Below are 15,423 nucleotides of genomic sequence, written 5' to 3'. Positions count from 1 at the left end.
GGACAAAGGACTATTTTCAAGGTCATTTCTTTCCCCTTTCATCTCGATGATGAGCAATAGTAAGCGTGGTGAATCTGTTTGACCAAAAGCCACAACGATGCAGTCAATGGGAAACTACTATTGTATGTGAACTGTGTGTGTGCCCTCCCACCTAAGGCTTAGAGAGCCTTCCGTATTCATACAGTTACGTAAATAAATGTCCAGGCTATTCTTGCCACCAGCAACCGGAGTCTGCATCTAAACAGTCGGTTATCATGAATGGACAGGAAGTCAAGTCAGTATACTAAAACATATGCTACTTCCGACTAAATGGGACGTGTAAATAAATAGAAATCAAGAAATACTTAATGCCTTCTTCTATGCGGATCTTTCTCCAAAACATAGACAAATGCCTTGACTCTGAGGTGCTGGAAATAAAGAGTGGGATTTACAGCACTCCAGAGTGAGGTATTCTACAGATGCGGTAAATACATTTTATGCCAAGCAAAGGTTTGGTCCTGGAAATGAGAAGTACTTAGTGCACCCAATACACTTTGCTAGGTTTTATTGGGAGAAATATGTCAGAGTAAAAGAGCAAGTGTGATAATTAACGCACAAACCAGAATTCTGACCTGTGCGCCAACCTCTCTTTGCGTGAGATTGGAATTTTCCTCGACTGAGAGGCCCAAGACTGCTATTTCCGGTTGTATGATGTTACAACGCGATCTTTTAGATCGCGGTACATCACAAGGCAAGTCGTTACCATGACTTGCGCTGTAGGGTGCTGGACTTAGGAATAGTAAGATTTACTATTCCAACTCCAGCCTACGTACAGTAGGGAAGGTGTTGGAATAGTAAATCTACTATTCCTTAGTCTAGAGCGCCATCCATCGCAAGTCGTGGTAACGACTTGCGTTGTAAAAGACGCGTGGTAATGGCAGCGCGGTGTTTTGACCGCGTTGTCATAGATGTTCCCCCTATTTCCTAACACAAATAAAAGTAAGCAGTACATTCCAAGTTAAGAGAAGGATAACAAACAGAACCACCTTATACAAACATTCTTTGTGATTGAAGGTGTACTTTTTGTTGTTCAAGACTATCATTAATGTGATGTGATTTACTTCTGTGGTACCCCCTTACCTCAGCACCTTCCTTTCTGATCAGAAGCTAATGTTAATAGCATGCAACACTAATTAAAGCACACCTGGGCATGTTTTGAAAAAGCAGCAAGACAGACAACTAGGAAACATTCATCATGTTTAATTCACACCAGTAATAAAATTGCAATACATTTTCATAAAATAAATGTTCCAGTTTATATACAGAAAACAGACTGTACAGACCCCTCCCGAGTTCCCCCAAAAATCACAAACATACAGGCAAATGCAGTGCTCAGCTAAGCAGGCACAACTGTACATCTAAAAGTGTAACTTGCTTTGTGTTGGAGGGGGAAAAAGTACTACAATGTTAGCAGTCCTTTGCGGACCGAGACTTAAAAAAATATTGCAGGCAAGCCAACAGACGCTCCTCGCTGCTTGTGCGCAGAGCACCCGTCCCGCTTTGCTCCCGGCAGGCAGGGCTTTGTTATTGAACCTGGGAATCAAAACTTCCGTTCAGCTGTCCCTCCTCATAGTCCATCTGACACAAGATCATGTTGTTCTTCAGAAAAAATTTATCTCCGACGCAAAATCTGGAAGAAATAAGAAAACAAATGAGTATAAATGTAAAACTGTTAAATAGTCATCACTATTTCTTTTTGGTACAAAGACAATGTTTGACATGAAGCAAAATATGATGACCTACATCACGAGTCCTATGTTAATGGCATTGTGGTAATACAACACACCGTATTATTGATACAGCAGATATTGGTAAATCCAGGATTCGGTATTACCGTGGGCCACATATGGAGTAGTGGAATTGACTGCTGAAACTGATTTTGCTGCACCGGTTTCCGTAGGATATTCCTGACCTCCAGGCCCTTTGGAACAGGGTTGGATTGGGATGCAAAATTGGCAGGGGCACTCTATAAAAGTGTGGCCCACATTTGCGGATTGCACCTTCTCGCAAAACACTGCTTCAGTGTTATTATAAAAAGGACGGGGCGGGGTCTCTAAAAGAGGCATGTTTTCTTAACTTCACTGAGATAACAAAAAAATGCTGCCAGGGCTCTTTGTGCATGGATTAGTTCACAGTGGTGAGCCACACCTGAATATAACTGAGGATACTCCTGCTCAGACACCCTGCCCCTGCTCAATCTGCATACCTTGATGGGCCGGCCCAGTGAGAGACCGGGAAAGACAGATCTTCCCCGAGGGTCAAAAGGAGGCAATAGAAGCCCATCTGCCTCTGGTAAGGCCGCCCTGGCCCCCATTGGCCGCTGGCAGCATCTGAACAGCATGGACAAAGCCTAAATTGGCCACCATGCTGCCTAGAAAAGTGGCCCACAACTGCAACTCAGATACCATTCCCTCGCCCATTGCCTGAGTGCCCAGTTTACCAATATGAAACGACTTCGCAATGACATATTCTCTCGGTTTGTCATGGTGGATTTGTCCTAGAAGTCACCTGTGGTAATATTGCATGTGGTGATAATCCATATGTAAAATGTGGGTTATTAGTTGCGAAGGAAGTGCATCCTTCAAAAGTAATAAGCCAGAAAACGCCTGCTGATTTGGATTTACCCCCTTGTAGCACTTAACTCTCTCAGGCTAGCGAGGTAGCGCAGTCCAAGGCCTACTAAGGGGAGCAGGTTTGTGCTAGTCTGCCCACATTGAACAAACACCACCCAAAACAATTATTGTGCAGGCATTATTTTTTTACTTATAAAAAGGAAATATACTTAATTATGTAAAGAGAGTATTTAATATTATGCATCCCTTTACTTATATATAGATAATGCCATGATGGCAGGTAGAAATACCTAGGGTAACACCCTCTTAACAGTTCACTCACTAGTGAGCCCTGAACCATATACTCACCATAATCCCTCACAAATATTAGACAAACTACAATGGGTTATAGTTGTCAAAGACTTTGTCAAGGGTTCACTACATTAAGAAACGCAGAATATCATAAAACCCTTGCAATGTCATTAAAATGCTATGGATGGTACCATCCTAAAAATGACATTCATAAAAGTCTGTCATGACTCACTGTTAACTTTTTGATTGTTACTAAAGCATTTCAATGACCTTCATTAAAACAATTGACTGTTATCTTCATGCTCACACTACAGCCTTGATTAGATATTCAAGTCAATCAGTTCCCACTGATCGCTTTAAAGTTGGAAGTGGTGTTTGACAAGGGCATTCTGGCCCCTTTTCTATTTACCCTCTATATTAACGGTCTTGAGCAGGCGTCTGAAATTGACTGTCTTCAAGTCGGAACCCGTTCACTTCCTGTCCTGCTTTACACGGACAAGGCAGACTGAATGGCAAGGACTGCTAGAGGATGGCAAACCTTTTTGACCACCTTCGGTGCCTTTAAAGAGAAGCGTGACCTGGAAGTTAATTTTTCTAAATCCTTCATTATGGTTGCTGATCCTAGTTCAAAAAAGACACAATCATTTAGTATCACAACCACATATTTGCCAAGGACCATGCCTTTACCTATTTAGGTAAGCTGTTTGATGCTAATTTGTCCTGGGAACCAGTAGTGGCTGCTAAAAATTAGGAGCTTACCAGATCTATCGCTGCCTGCAGTTTTTAATTTTGCAACTAGATTGGGTTATATGCCCCTTAAGACCCTGGTGAAAATTTACCAAGCAAAATATCTCTCAAAGGGTCTTTTTGGAAGCAACATTTGGCGATTTGTGGCACTAAATAGCTTTCAGGTTACTGAAAATAAATGTTTGTTATGATCATTATGTGTCCCTCAAAGCACCCCATCACTGTGTGTGCATGAAGGGCTGGGTGTAGGATACCTGACCGACTTTTTAGCTCCCCACTCACTGTTTGGTTGGATTAGAAGGCATTTAACAATCCGAGAGTATTTGCAAAGTGGATGAAATCTGGGTGAAGAATAACTTTCTAGAAAGACAAACCTCATACAGAGAGGAGTCGGAATTATTGAAGCCCACCGTTCATATATATGTGCTGGTGACAATGACACAATCAACGGAGCCCTACCTTGCCCTAGCCATAAACAATTACGAGAGATTTGTTTCTTACTAGGTCCAGATTACATTTTCCTCATCTATTGTTAGCGTTTCCCAGAGGATGTTTTGACCCAGAGTCTATGGATCCCTGAGGCTGCGACAATGTGTCCCCTGAGGACTCACATCATTTTGTGATGTTGTGTACATTTTTTATTGAACCTAGACAAGCTTTTATCATTCCGCTCTTGAAGGATAAGGGATTTGTACAAGAACACCCCACCCTCATCTTCTTACAGTTGTCACCTTACAGATGTTACCAGATGAATTTGTATTTTTTAATGTTGCAATTTTTTTTAAATCAATCATGTGTCTTAGAAATTTGAGGAAAGATTAACTGTTTTTTAGACTTTTAACTCGCACCTTCTTTATTTATTTGTTCTGTGCCTTGTGATGTTATATTTCATGTCTCAATATTTTCACTTTTATAGATTGAAAAGATTCAGAATAAAGATATTTAGAATTTGAATTTCACTGTTAACTTTCTAATTGTCCATAAAACCTTTTGAAGATTTCCACTAAAATATATAGTGATTCATTACCAACTTTGTGACTGTCAATAAAACATACATTTCAGTAAAACTGGTGCATCTATCTCCGACTTTTACCATGCTGTAAGTGAAGCCTTTGGACTGACCAACAACCAATCAACTAGGCTCCTGGGCATTCCATGCCCAGAGGCATGCAAATTTGAGTGACTGCAGTCAAATGCTTTCCTTTTTTTTTTTAAAGTGGTGTTGTACCTCAACTTCAAAAAAAAAAAAAATCAGAGGACCAGGGTGCCCCTGCTCCGCTATTGGAGCATTTCTATCCTGGAAGACCTTGGGCTGAGAGTGGAGCCCAAGACCACATGGATAGACAGGCTTCCAGCCCTACCAACACTGCTATGTGACGGCACAGGAGCCAGCATTCAGATTTTCCTCCCTGTGAGTGTGCAAATGGGTGGTGATGGCGGTGCGAGTGCCATTCACACCAGACACAGGCACAGGAGTAGGGAAGGCATACTGCGGTGCTCTCTTACCCTGACCTCCCTAGGAGCCCATGCTGTGGGAGCAGGGTGGCACTCAAATCTCTTTCTGTTCTGTACAAAGGAACTTGCATCAAACCACACCTCAGGGGGCTTCATTAGCTTCTGAACCAGAAACGCGCTCATTTCACACTCCTCACACATATGCAAAGCATTACACAGCTTAGGCCCCACTTACCTGATCAGTCGTATCCCCTTCTATCAACCATCCAGAAAACTCCTACTCGTACACATCCCACGCAAACACAGAACCAGATCAGGAGGACAGGTGTTTTCTTACATCGCTCCTAAAGCCTGGAACGACCTACCACTCCATGTCAGAGCTTCTTCTCTTCTTTATGAATTGCACAACAAGCTGAAAACTTGGCTTTTCAATAAACCAGCCTGCCCTAGGCAGCGCTAAGCACATGTATGCCTAGCGCCAGAATTCCCTAGCAGGTGATTGCAGATTGTATAAATATACATATCACAAATGTGATGTGAAGTCCAAGGCATTTATTTGTTTACTGTACTAAAACATTGATTTCTTCATTTGCCTCATGGTGTGAATGCGCAGAGCTCAAATAATAGTGTGGTATTGGAAGGTGCAAGTCTCAAACGCACTAGTGAAAATTATTACGATGTCCATTGATCCAGCGATTCATTCATGGAAAATACACAATAAATATAATTCACCTCATCACTGACCAACGACGGGAGACACTCCAGAACAGAACACACATTTAGATTCTCTCCTTCCTTAAAAACTCTGCAAATAAGGCACATGTTTTTCAGCACAAGGTTCGTTATAATCAAATTATATTTGTTTGCAAAACAAGATTGCATTCCAATTACACATTTGTTTGGTGCTTAGCGATTTTAAAGAGAACCGGAATTGCGACTTCCCTTGCACTTTTCCCAGACATCCTAATTGTAGGTTGCAGTGGTTAGCCTATTGCCATCTGTTGTAAATAGACACTGGATAGGAGGCATTAGGAAAATCTGCCTCCGTCGCCTTTTGCAGTTGGACCCAAGGGGTATAATAACAAAGGTGCATTTTCAGCAAGACATTATTTTCTAATTTAGTTCTTCTAGAAGCCTTCAATTATTCTTTTTTTAAATAGATGGCTGTTCTATCAATGGGATATTAATCAGCGAAACTGAAAATGAATAAACCTCTGAGAAATTAAGATCTCATTTGAATTAAACTGGCAATATCCTCGTGGATGATATCTCCCATTATCTCCTGCATGAGGTACTGTTCTCCATAAAAAAAGCTTAATTCATTGTGCTAATTACCTATGTAATGAAAATGGTTCTAGGTGCATGCAGACCACCGCAAAATACTTCAGAGTAGTTCATGAGGAAACTGGTATGTGGTGAAGGGAAGCATGAAAACCTCAATCAGCATTTAAATGATGGCACTTTGGGGATATCAGCAGGAAGTTGTATTTGACAGGGAATGTTGTAAAGAGCCCTATCATCCAGGCAAAGACTACGCGAAAACATTGTAAAGTACAACCGGCTGTGATAGGAGTATTTTCATGGGGAAGATTTGCAAGATTATTAAAGTTGTATAATGAAAAGAGCAGCAACGACATTGACATTTTGTAGAAATGCTTGCAACTATTGAACAATACAACATAAAGACAACATAAAGCTTACGATGAGCTTACAAATTCTGCTCACAGTAAGAAATATAAAACTAATCGCATTATCATAATTTTGGCAAATCATGGTGATCATAAATGGTGGTACATTCTTGCTTATAAAGTAATCCACCCTAAGGGCATGGACAAACGTATGACCTGATAGCAGCTAAAGTCTGTCGCTCCTCTTCATCCTTCCTGTAATTTGTAAGAGTCACATTATTTAATCTCTTTTTAGGTCGCAGCCTTACCAGACAGCGCAGCTGTGTGGTTTCATTGGGAGATTCAGAAAGTTCACCTGGGAATGCATTATGCCCGTTGCTTCCCATGACTTTGGGGTTTGTAACTCACATTTTCTGGCTTTCCATTTGCAGCCTTTATTTGCTTATGGCTGTCCAGCTCGAGGTTGTACCTCCCCATGGCAAAGCTGTGTTTTCAGTAATCTTCAACAAACTCGTTTTCTGTACAAACAGGCCTATAAGTATTGTTCTTAACGCATCACATTTGTTTTGCATTCAAACACCGAAGTCAAATGTCAAGCTGTGTCTTGGTGGGAACCTGGTGATTATTTTGCTTTTGGCTGACTTCAGAGAGCGTTTACAGGAAAGAGGAATGCAGTGTATTTTTTCCATGGAGCCTGCTTGTGCCATTTTTAGGTCTCGCTGGTAAACTGCATCCGAAGGATGCGTGTCCAGCTGGAGACGTATAGTTGCCTGTCTCGGGGGAAGGACAGACAAGAGGGCGTTACGAGCGTTTCTACCAGATTTGGGTGCGCGAACGCGCACGTTCCGTCCCGCGCCGTGCACTTCCCTCCCATACTCCCAGCAAGTCAGCCTAACGCGCATGCATGCACACAGACACACACACGCGCGCACACGCACTTACTTACACACACACACACGCAGGCACCCAGACGCAGGCAGACACATACAGGCAACCCCCTCTCCCCTCCCCTCTCTTACCTAACCGGGCTTGGCGCGCAGATTTAACATCGTGGACGCGCATGCCCAGCCTCCCGGCGCCGTGCACATCTCCTGTCTGTCCCACATTCACACAGCGCCTCTCTAATTCACGCACCCAGCCCCCCCTGAACACACACACACAAGCACGCACATACACACACCCGCCCCCCCCACAACTAAGCCCCACTCACCCATCGACGTCCTCAGTCGCCCCTCCTGACTTCTGCAGCCACCGCGCGACAGCCGTGACGCTCCCGAACTTTCGGTTTCGGGACGTGCACGCTCACGGCTTGTTTATTTCTTCTTTTCCTTCCACGCTGCTATAATGGAGTAGTCCGTCGTTTGTCTCTACCGGTGTTAGTGTCTCTTGCACTGATAGCTGATGTTGCAGAAAATGCGCCTGGCGGTAGGTGACTTGTTTCTTTGAACACCCCTCCTTCTTCCCTCACAGAGGTAATTTACTGGAAGATTGTAAGTCTGTGCGCAGGAGGGTAACTGAGAAGACGCCTTTATACTACAGCGAGGGGCTAACTTCAGAACAGCATGCAGCTTCTACTTTTCTGGTACGTTCATCTCAATAAGTCAGACCAACTACGGAAGCGCTCTTTCAAAATGTTAAACTTTATTTTTAATTCCTGTCCTCACTCAATGTATTTTAATTTTTAAAGCGCTTAGAAACGGCAGGACTGCACAAAGCGCTATTACTATTTCTCTACAGGGCTTCGTAGCACACAACGCGTATTGGGATAGCACACAAGGAGGTCGGGGTCCCTGCAGCTCACACTGCCTCTACAGGGCTTCCAAGCGCACACACACCATCTATAGGGCTGGCACACTAGGAGATCAGGGTATGTGCGCAGACTGCACAGGAGTTGGTGGCACACATGCAAGGATTGGGGTACGCATGTCCTACCTTGGGAAGAAGCGGGGTGTCCAAGACCAGGGAGCAGCCCCCGCTCGTGCCATCAGCAGCAGCCCGGTCTGACTATGAACACTGCCGCAGCTCCTGTGCGGACCCCCAGCACCTGTCCCTGCCTGGCAGCCTGTCCGGAGGGGGTGGGTGTGGACAGGACGGAGGAGAGGGGAACAATAGGAGGGCCGATCCGAGAGCCCCCATTCCTCAGATATTACATTCGCACCCTGCACCCTAACACCATCAGCAGGGTGTACAGTGGCTTGTTGCTCACTCGTTTTTAGTAGGATTTGTCTTGAAACGGTGGCTGTGCTGCCCACTGATTAGCCATTAGTGAAACCGGTTTACCTCTGAAGATTAGCCTGTTTGTGCAGGCAGAGAACACGACTTCCTGCATAATATACAAGGGACAGTTCCCAAAGATTGATGCAAACCAAACGTTTTTCACTGATTAGCCATTAGTGAAACCGGTTTACCTCTGAAGATTACCCTGTTTGTGCAGGCAGGGAACACGACTTCCTGCATAATATACACGGGACAGTTCCCAAAGATTGATGCAAAACGAACGTTTTTTGCCTGTGAAAATAACTTGGAAACGTAAACTGTTACATATTCAAATGCCTCTCACCTAGCGTCCTTGGAGGTACACTAAATAGTTGTCCCATTATGCTAATTTCCAATCACTGTAAGGTGTAAAAACTTAACTTGAAGACAGCCATTGTTGATTGCACATTTTATTACTCTGTCTTTCATCGCCCACTATATGTTGTGTGCAAAGGATGTTATCTTGTAACTGTTTAATCTGCAAAACTGTTGTCACACATACACATTATTTTGTTGTGTCCTAGACAGGCTGCTGACCGGCTGCCACACACACACACAACTCCACACACACACACACACAACCCCCCCACACACACAACACCACACACACGCAACCACACACACGCAACCCCCCACGCACAACCCCCCACGCACAACCCCACACACACAACCCCACACACACAACCCCACACACTCAACCCCACACACACAACCCCCACACACAACCCTACACACACGCACACAACCCCACAGCCACACAACCCCACACCCACACAACCCCACACACAACCCCCCACACACAACCCCACATACACACAAATCCCCACACACAACCCCACACACACACCCAGACCTCCCCCACACACACCCCCCACATTCACCCCCCCACACACACAACCCCCCACACTCACCCCCCACACACACACACACAACCCCCCACACACCCCCCCACACTCACTCCCCCCCACACTCACCCCCCACACACACACACAACCCCCCACACACACAACCCCACACAAAGTCCACACACACAACCACACACACCCCCCACACACCCCAAACACACAACCCCCGCCACACACACCCACACACACAACACCCCACACACAACACCCCACACACAACCCTACACACACAACCCCCACACACACCCAACGCCCCACACACACACCGCCACACACACCCACCGCCACACACACCCACACACACACTGCCACACACACACACAACCCCCCCACACACACCCCACACACACAACCCCACACACACAACACCCCACACACAACCCTACACACACAACCCCCACACACACCCAACGCCCCACACACACACCACCACACACACCCACCGCCACACACACCCACACACACACTGCCACACACACACACAACCCCCCACACACACACCCCACACACACCCCACACACACAACCCCACACACACACACCCCACACACAACCATACACATACAACCCCACACACAACCCCCCCCACACACAACCACACACACCCCCCCCACACACCCCCCACACACACACACAAAACCACACACACACAACCATACACACACAACCCCCCACACTCACAACCATACACACACAACCCCACACACAACCCCCCCTACACACAACCACACACACAACCCCCAAACACACAACCCACACACACAACCCCCCACACAACCCCCCCACACACACACTCCTACCGCCCTCACTCTATCGCCTTCACTTTATTGCCCTCACTCACTCTATCTATCGCCCTCACTCACTCTATCTATCGCCCTCACTCACTCTATCTATCGCCCTCACTCTATCTATCGCCCTCACTCTATCTATCGCCCTCACTCTATCTATCGCCCTCACTCTATCGCCCTCACTCTATCGCCCTCACTCTATCGCCCTCACTCTATCGCCCTCACTCTATCTATCGCCCTCATTCTATCTATCTATGTTCTACCTGCACCTCAATGCTCTTGCTTCCTGACATTGCTGTCTCTGGTCCACTCGGGTGTGTCAATAAAGTCGTCCAAGAGCTCTTCGCTGATGCTCCACCCTGGGTGCGGGGAGAGAGAGGGGTGAAGCGACCTATAAGGTACAGACCAAGAGGCTTATTTTGAGTTTGGCGGACAACATACACCTTAACAAGCATTTACAATGCAATAGGTCTCGCATTATTAAAGTTGGAGCAATTGGCATTGTAAATGACAATGTCTTTTATTCATTGTTTTTAAAACGTGCAATCGGTGCATAAACACGCACTTTGAACGTATATTCCTTGCTTACAATGAGCAAAGCTGGCAGTAAAAGAGACTTCCAGCCTTGCTTCTCATAAGCATGTACTATAAGTGCAAAGTGCCTGTTTACGCAACGATGCAAATGAAGAAAAGGCATTGTCATTTACAATGCCAATAGCTCAAACTTTAATAATGCGAGACCTATTGCATTGTAAATGCTTGTTATTTTAGACAACGCCATCTCAAAAGCTATCTTGCTTTTTAGCAACACAAAACATTTGCCTTTCATTCGATGGACATGAAGTTTACCATTGGCATGGGTGGAAGCACAAACGTGTCTAAAATCATGTTTGAAAACTAACACAAAAAAAATCTTGCAATGATTTAGTCTAATGTACTAGTTACTTGTTTTCTTTCACATTGATTAACTGGTAAATATATGCTTGCCCGTTTTCAACTGGGTGTCGCATGCAAAAATCAGGAGGGAGCTAGGGGAACGCATTGATTTAGTCTGATGTGCTAGTACTCTTAATATGAAACAGCTTGCATGTGAATGAAATACCTTTTTGGAATTTTTGGAGAGACTTTTTCATATTTTACATATTTTTTACATTTCTCTTCTTTGGTGAGTCCATTTAATTTGTGAAACTGCCTTTTTAGGAATAAAGTACAAAACTGTATTTCAGTCTCAGCCTAACATATGGTGATCTTGGGTAATTTACACTCTTTATAGCCTATTCACTGTCAAGCACAGGATAAGATCTTTTCACAGGAAAAAGTCAGCCACATTTTAAAACTATTTAATAATGTTTGTTTTTCACTTTGATGTGTAAAGCATATGTTTTATTTAGGACATCTGTGGCAACTCGTTTTGGAGAACTTTAAAGGCACTTTTATGAAAGCTTCTGTGTTTATGTTTGCCTAATAATGATGTATTCCGTCTGCAACTGTGCCTTTTTTGGAACACATATATTACTGGATATAAACAATTTCCTCATTCATCACTGCAGGCACTAGGGTCATGATGTAATGGTGCAGTGGCCAAAAGGTTTATGGAACCCACTGAGCACTGATTATTGCTATATTTCACTACTACACAAGCAGTCACAAGTGTGGCTACCTTGCAAGCAGTAGGGTCATGATTTCAATAGTGCAGCAGGTGTAGTGGCACAGCAGCCAAAAAGTCTAGGAAACCACTGAACACTGTCTATTGTTACATTTTACTACTAAACCAACAGTCAAAAGAGTAGTTACCTAACAGGAACTAGGTTTATGATTTAATGGTGCAGCAGGTGCAGTGGCATAGGGGCCATAAACTCTAGGAACCCCACTGACCACCAATTGTTGCTATATTTTACTACTAAACAAGCAGTCACAAGTGCAATTACCTATCAAGATTTGAATAGTGTAGCAGGTGCAGTGGCTCAGGGGCAAAACATTTTAGGAAACCCACTAAACACTTATTATTGCAATAGTTTACTACTAAACAAGCAGTCAAGTTATTTTACCTTGCAGGCACTAAGGTCAAGATTTGAATAGTGTAGCAGGTGCAGTGGCTCAGGGGCAAAACATTTTAGGAAACCCACTAAACACTTATTATTGCAATAGTTTACTACTAAACAAGCAGTCAAGTTATTTTACCTTGCAGGCACTAAGGTCAAGATTTGAATAGTGTAGCAGGTGCAGTGGCTCAGGGGCAAAACATTTTAGGAAACCCACTAAACACTTATTATTGCAATAGTTTACTACTAAACAAGCAGTCAAGTTATTTTACCTTGCAGGCACTAAGGTCAAGATTTGAATAGTGCAGCAGGTGCAGTGGCTCAGGGGCAAAAAGCTTTAGGAAACCCACTAAACACTGATTATTGCTATATTTTACTACTAAACAAGCAGTCAAGTTCTTTTACCTTGCAGGCACGAAGGTCAAGAGTTGAAAGATACAGCAGCAGAAGTGGCACAGGGCCAAAAGCTGTAGGAGATCAACTGAACACCAATTGTTGCTATATTTTACAACTAAAAAAGCAGTCAGAAGTGCATTTACCTTGCAGACACTAAGGTCCTGATTTGAATGGTGCAGCAGGTGCAGTGGCACAGGGACCAAAAGCTCTAGGATCCCCACTGAACACTGATTGTTGTTATATTTTACTACTAAAAAAGTACTCACAAGCATACAGGAGCGAAAAGGTCTAGGAAACCCACTGAATACCGATTACTGCAATCTTCTACTACTACCTCAAATCGTATCCAGCTCGAGGCGATATCTCCTCGCCCCAACCGCCTGTCGGCCCAGTGCTCCCTGTGGTGCAGTGTGAGCGCCACCTCCTCCACAGCCACTGCAGCGCTTCCTGATGCTTCTTCTATCCCCTCATAGTTACTGACCTCGCAAGATTCCTCTTCTTCTCGCCTAGGACACTGGCACACCTTGAAAGTGTATGGATCACCTTTTTTTCACAGTATTGTCAGATTTTATAAGAAGCACTGAAAAGTTCTATAAAGTATTCCACAACTTTATAAGAACAACAGTTATTTGGCCCAAAGACACATTTTTAATGGCACTGGGGAGATTACATGATTTGGCCAGGATCACAGGATGTTGAGCCACACCAATGCTCCAACCCAGTTACCCAAGCCAGCAGCTCTTTCTGTTATTTCACAGCTTTATTATAGTCATCTGCAACCTGTACAAAAAACAGTGACAAAGACAATAGATTTCACATAGGCAAAACCTATTGGCTTTGCCAATGCTTGTTCTTTATTATTATATATAATACAATCTTGAAATACAGACCTTCAGGATATGCATGGTAGGAAAACTTCTCCAACATTTGATTTTACTAAAATGTTGTCCATGTAGAATAGCAACCCAAGCCACTCAAAAGGGGGCACATAATTGACTTGCTTCTTAGTTCACTATTGGCATTGTCAGGGTAGGTGGAAGCATGAATGTTGTGGCCCATCTCTTCCATTGGGGGCTGTGTGTGTTTTCCCCATGGAATAACAATTTACTGTGACTGAGGTAACCCATTCTACCCCCTGTTATTTCTCCTTGCAATGGAACCTAAAGCAGCATCCTTGCACCAATCAGATCGGATAATAGGTATTCCAACACCCGGAGGTCCCTCGACATTGTATATATATGTAGATGACATTTTACTTACCTTTTCAGCCTTACCCTCCTCCATCCCTGTGGTGTTGGAGGCTATTGATGCCTTCGCAGCCGTATCTGGCTACAAAGTGAACTGGGGAAAGAGCGAGGAATTACCGTTGCTGTAAATTACCACCTGCACTGTCATAGCCGGTTACCCCTTTTAGTGGACAAAGTCCCACATTATCTGGGCATTCTAGTAAATAGGGGCCTAGAATGCATTGTGGTGTATAATCTGGACCTATTAATGGAGCAAATGCGACTGGACTCCGCAAAGATGTCCCACTTAAATCTCTCTCACTGGAGACAGACTCAAGCTGTGAAAATGGCTATCCTTCCCTGAATCGCGTATGTATTTGCCATGCTTCCCCAATTAATACCCCTCTCAACCCTCCGTCAGATAGAGAAGACCATTAGGGCCTTTACCCATGGCTTAGTGAGACCTCACCTGGCAATTTGGAAGCTTATTGCCGACAGATCAGCAGGTAGATTAGGTGTGCCCTCTGTGGAACATTACTGTTTAGCCCTACATTTGGCACAAATGGCATACACGCACCCCCGGGTCCAAGACCCTCTGTTGTGGTTTATGATAGAATGCAGACTCCAGTAGGCATCGCTGGGATTACAAACCCTCTATCTTCCTGGCCCGCTGCCACTGACTCCTCCAATCCCATGCTGAAAGTCATGTACGAGGCCTGTATGCGGGCCAACAAGTTTTTTCTGTGGATTTACATCTTCATGAAAAAGCTCCCATGTGGAATCATGCAGACATTCGTATAGGAGGGATCATGCTTAACTGGGGCCTTTGGAGCTGAGCTGGGATTCTGACTTTTAAGCGCTTAATCTCTGGTGGTGAACTCAAGTCCTTCGAGATGCTACGGGACAAATTTAGCTTGTCGCATACCCAACAATGGCGATTAATACGATTATGTCATTGTGTACTGAGCAAATTGGATCCCCATACCTGGACCATTTCCAGTTCCTCAGTGTCTTCTTACCGCAACAGTTGGGGTCAGTTTAATGGTGCAATGTCTGGTTTATATAAACTCCTGATTCG

General features: G+C 44.3%; 1 protein-coding gene across 8 annotated transcripts in view; it reads right to left on the bottom strand.

The window, feature by feature from the left end:
* Positions 1 to 1,228: 1,228 nt before the first annotated feature.
* Positions 1,229 to 15,423, bottom strand: part of LMO1 (LIM domain only 1) — a 515,472-nt gene continuing 501,277 nt past the window's right edge. For all 8 annotated transcript variants that reach the window (XM_078680999.1, XM_078681000.1, XM_078680996.1 and 5 more), the window contains one exon: positions 1,229 to 1,669. In XM_078680999.1, the coding sequence (XP_078537125.1) occupies positions 1,564 to 1,669 (106 nt within the window). In that variant the 3' untranslated portion in view covers positions 1,229 to 1,563. The remainder of the gene's footprint in view (positions 1,670 to 15,423) is intronic.

This window comes from Lissotriton helveticus, chromosome 3_1 (genome assembly GCF_964261635.1).
Source record: "Lissotriton helveticus chromosome 3_1, aLisHel1.1, whole genome shotgun sequence".
NCBI classification, from domain to species: Eukaryota; Metazoa; Chordata; class Amphibia; order Caudata; family Salamandridae; genus Lissotriton; species Lissotriton helveticus.
This window is presented reverse-complemented; position numbering and strand designations above follow the sequence as displayed.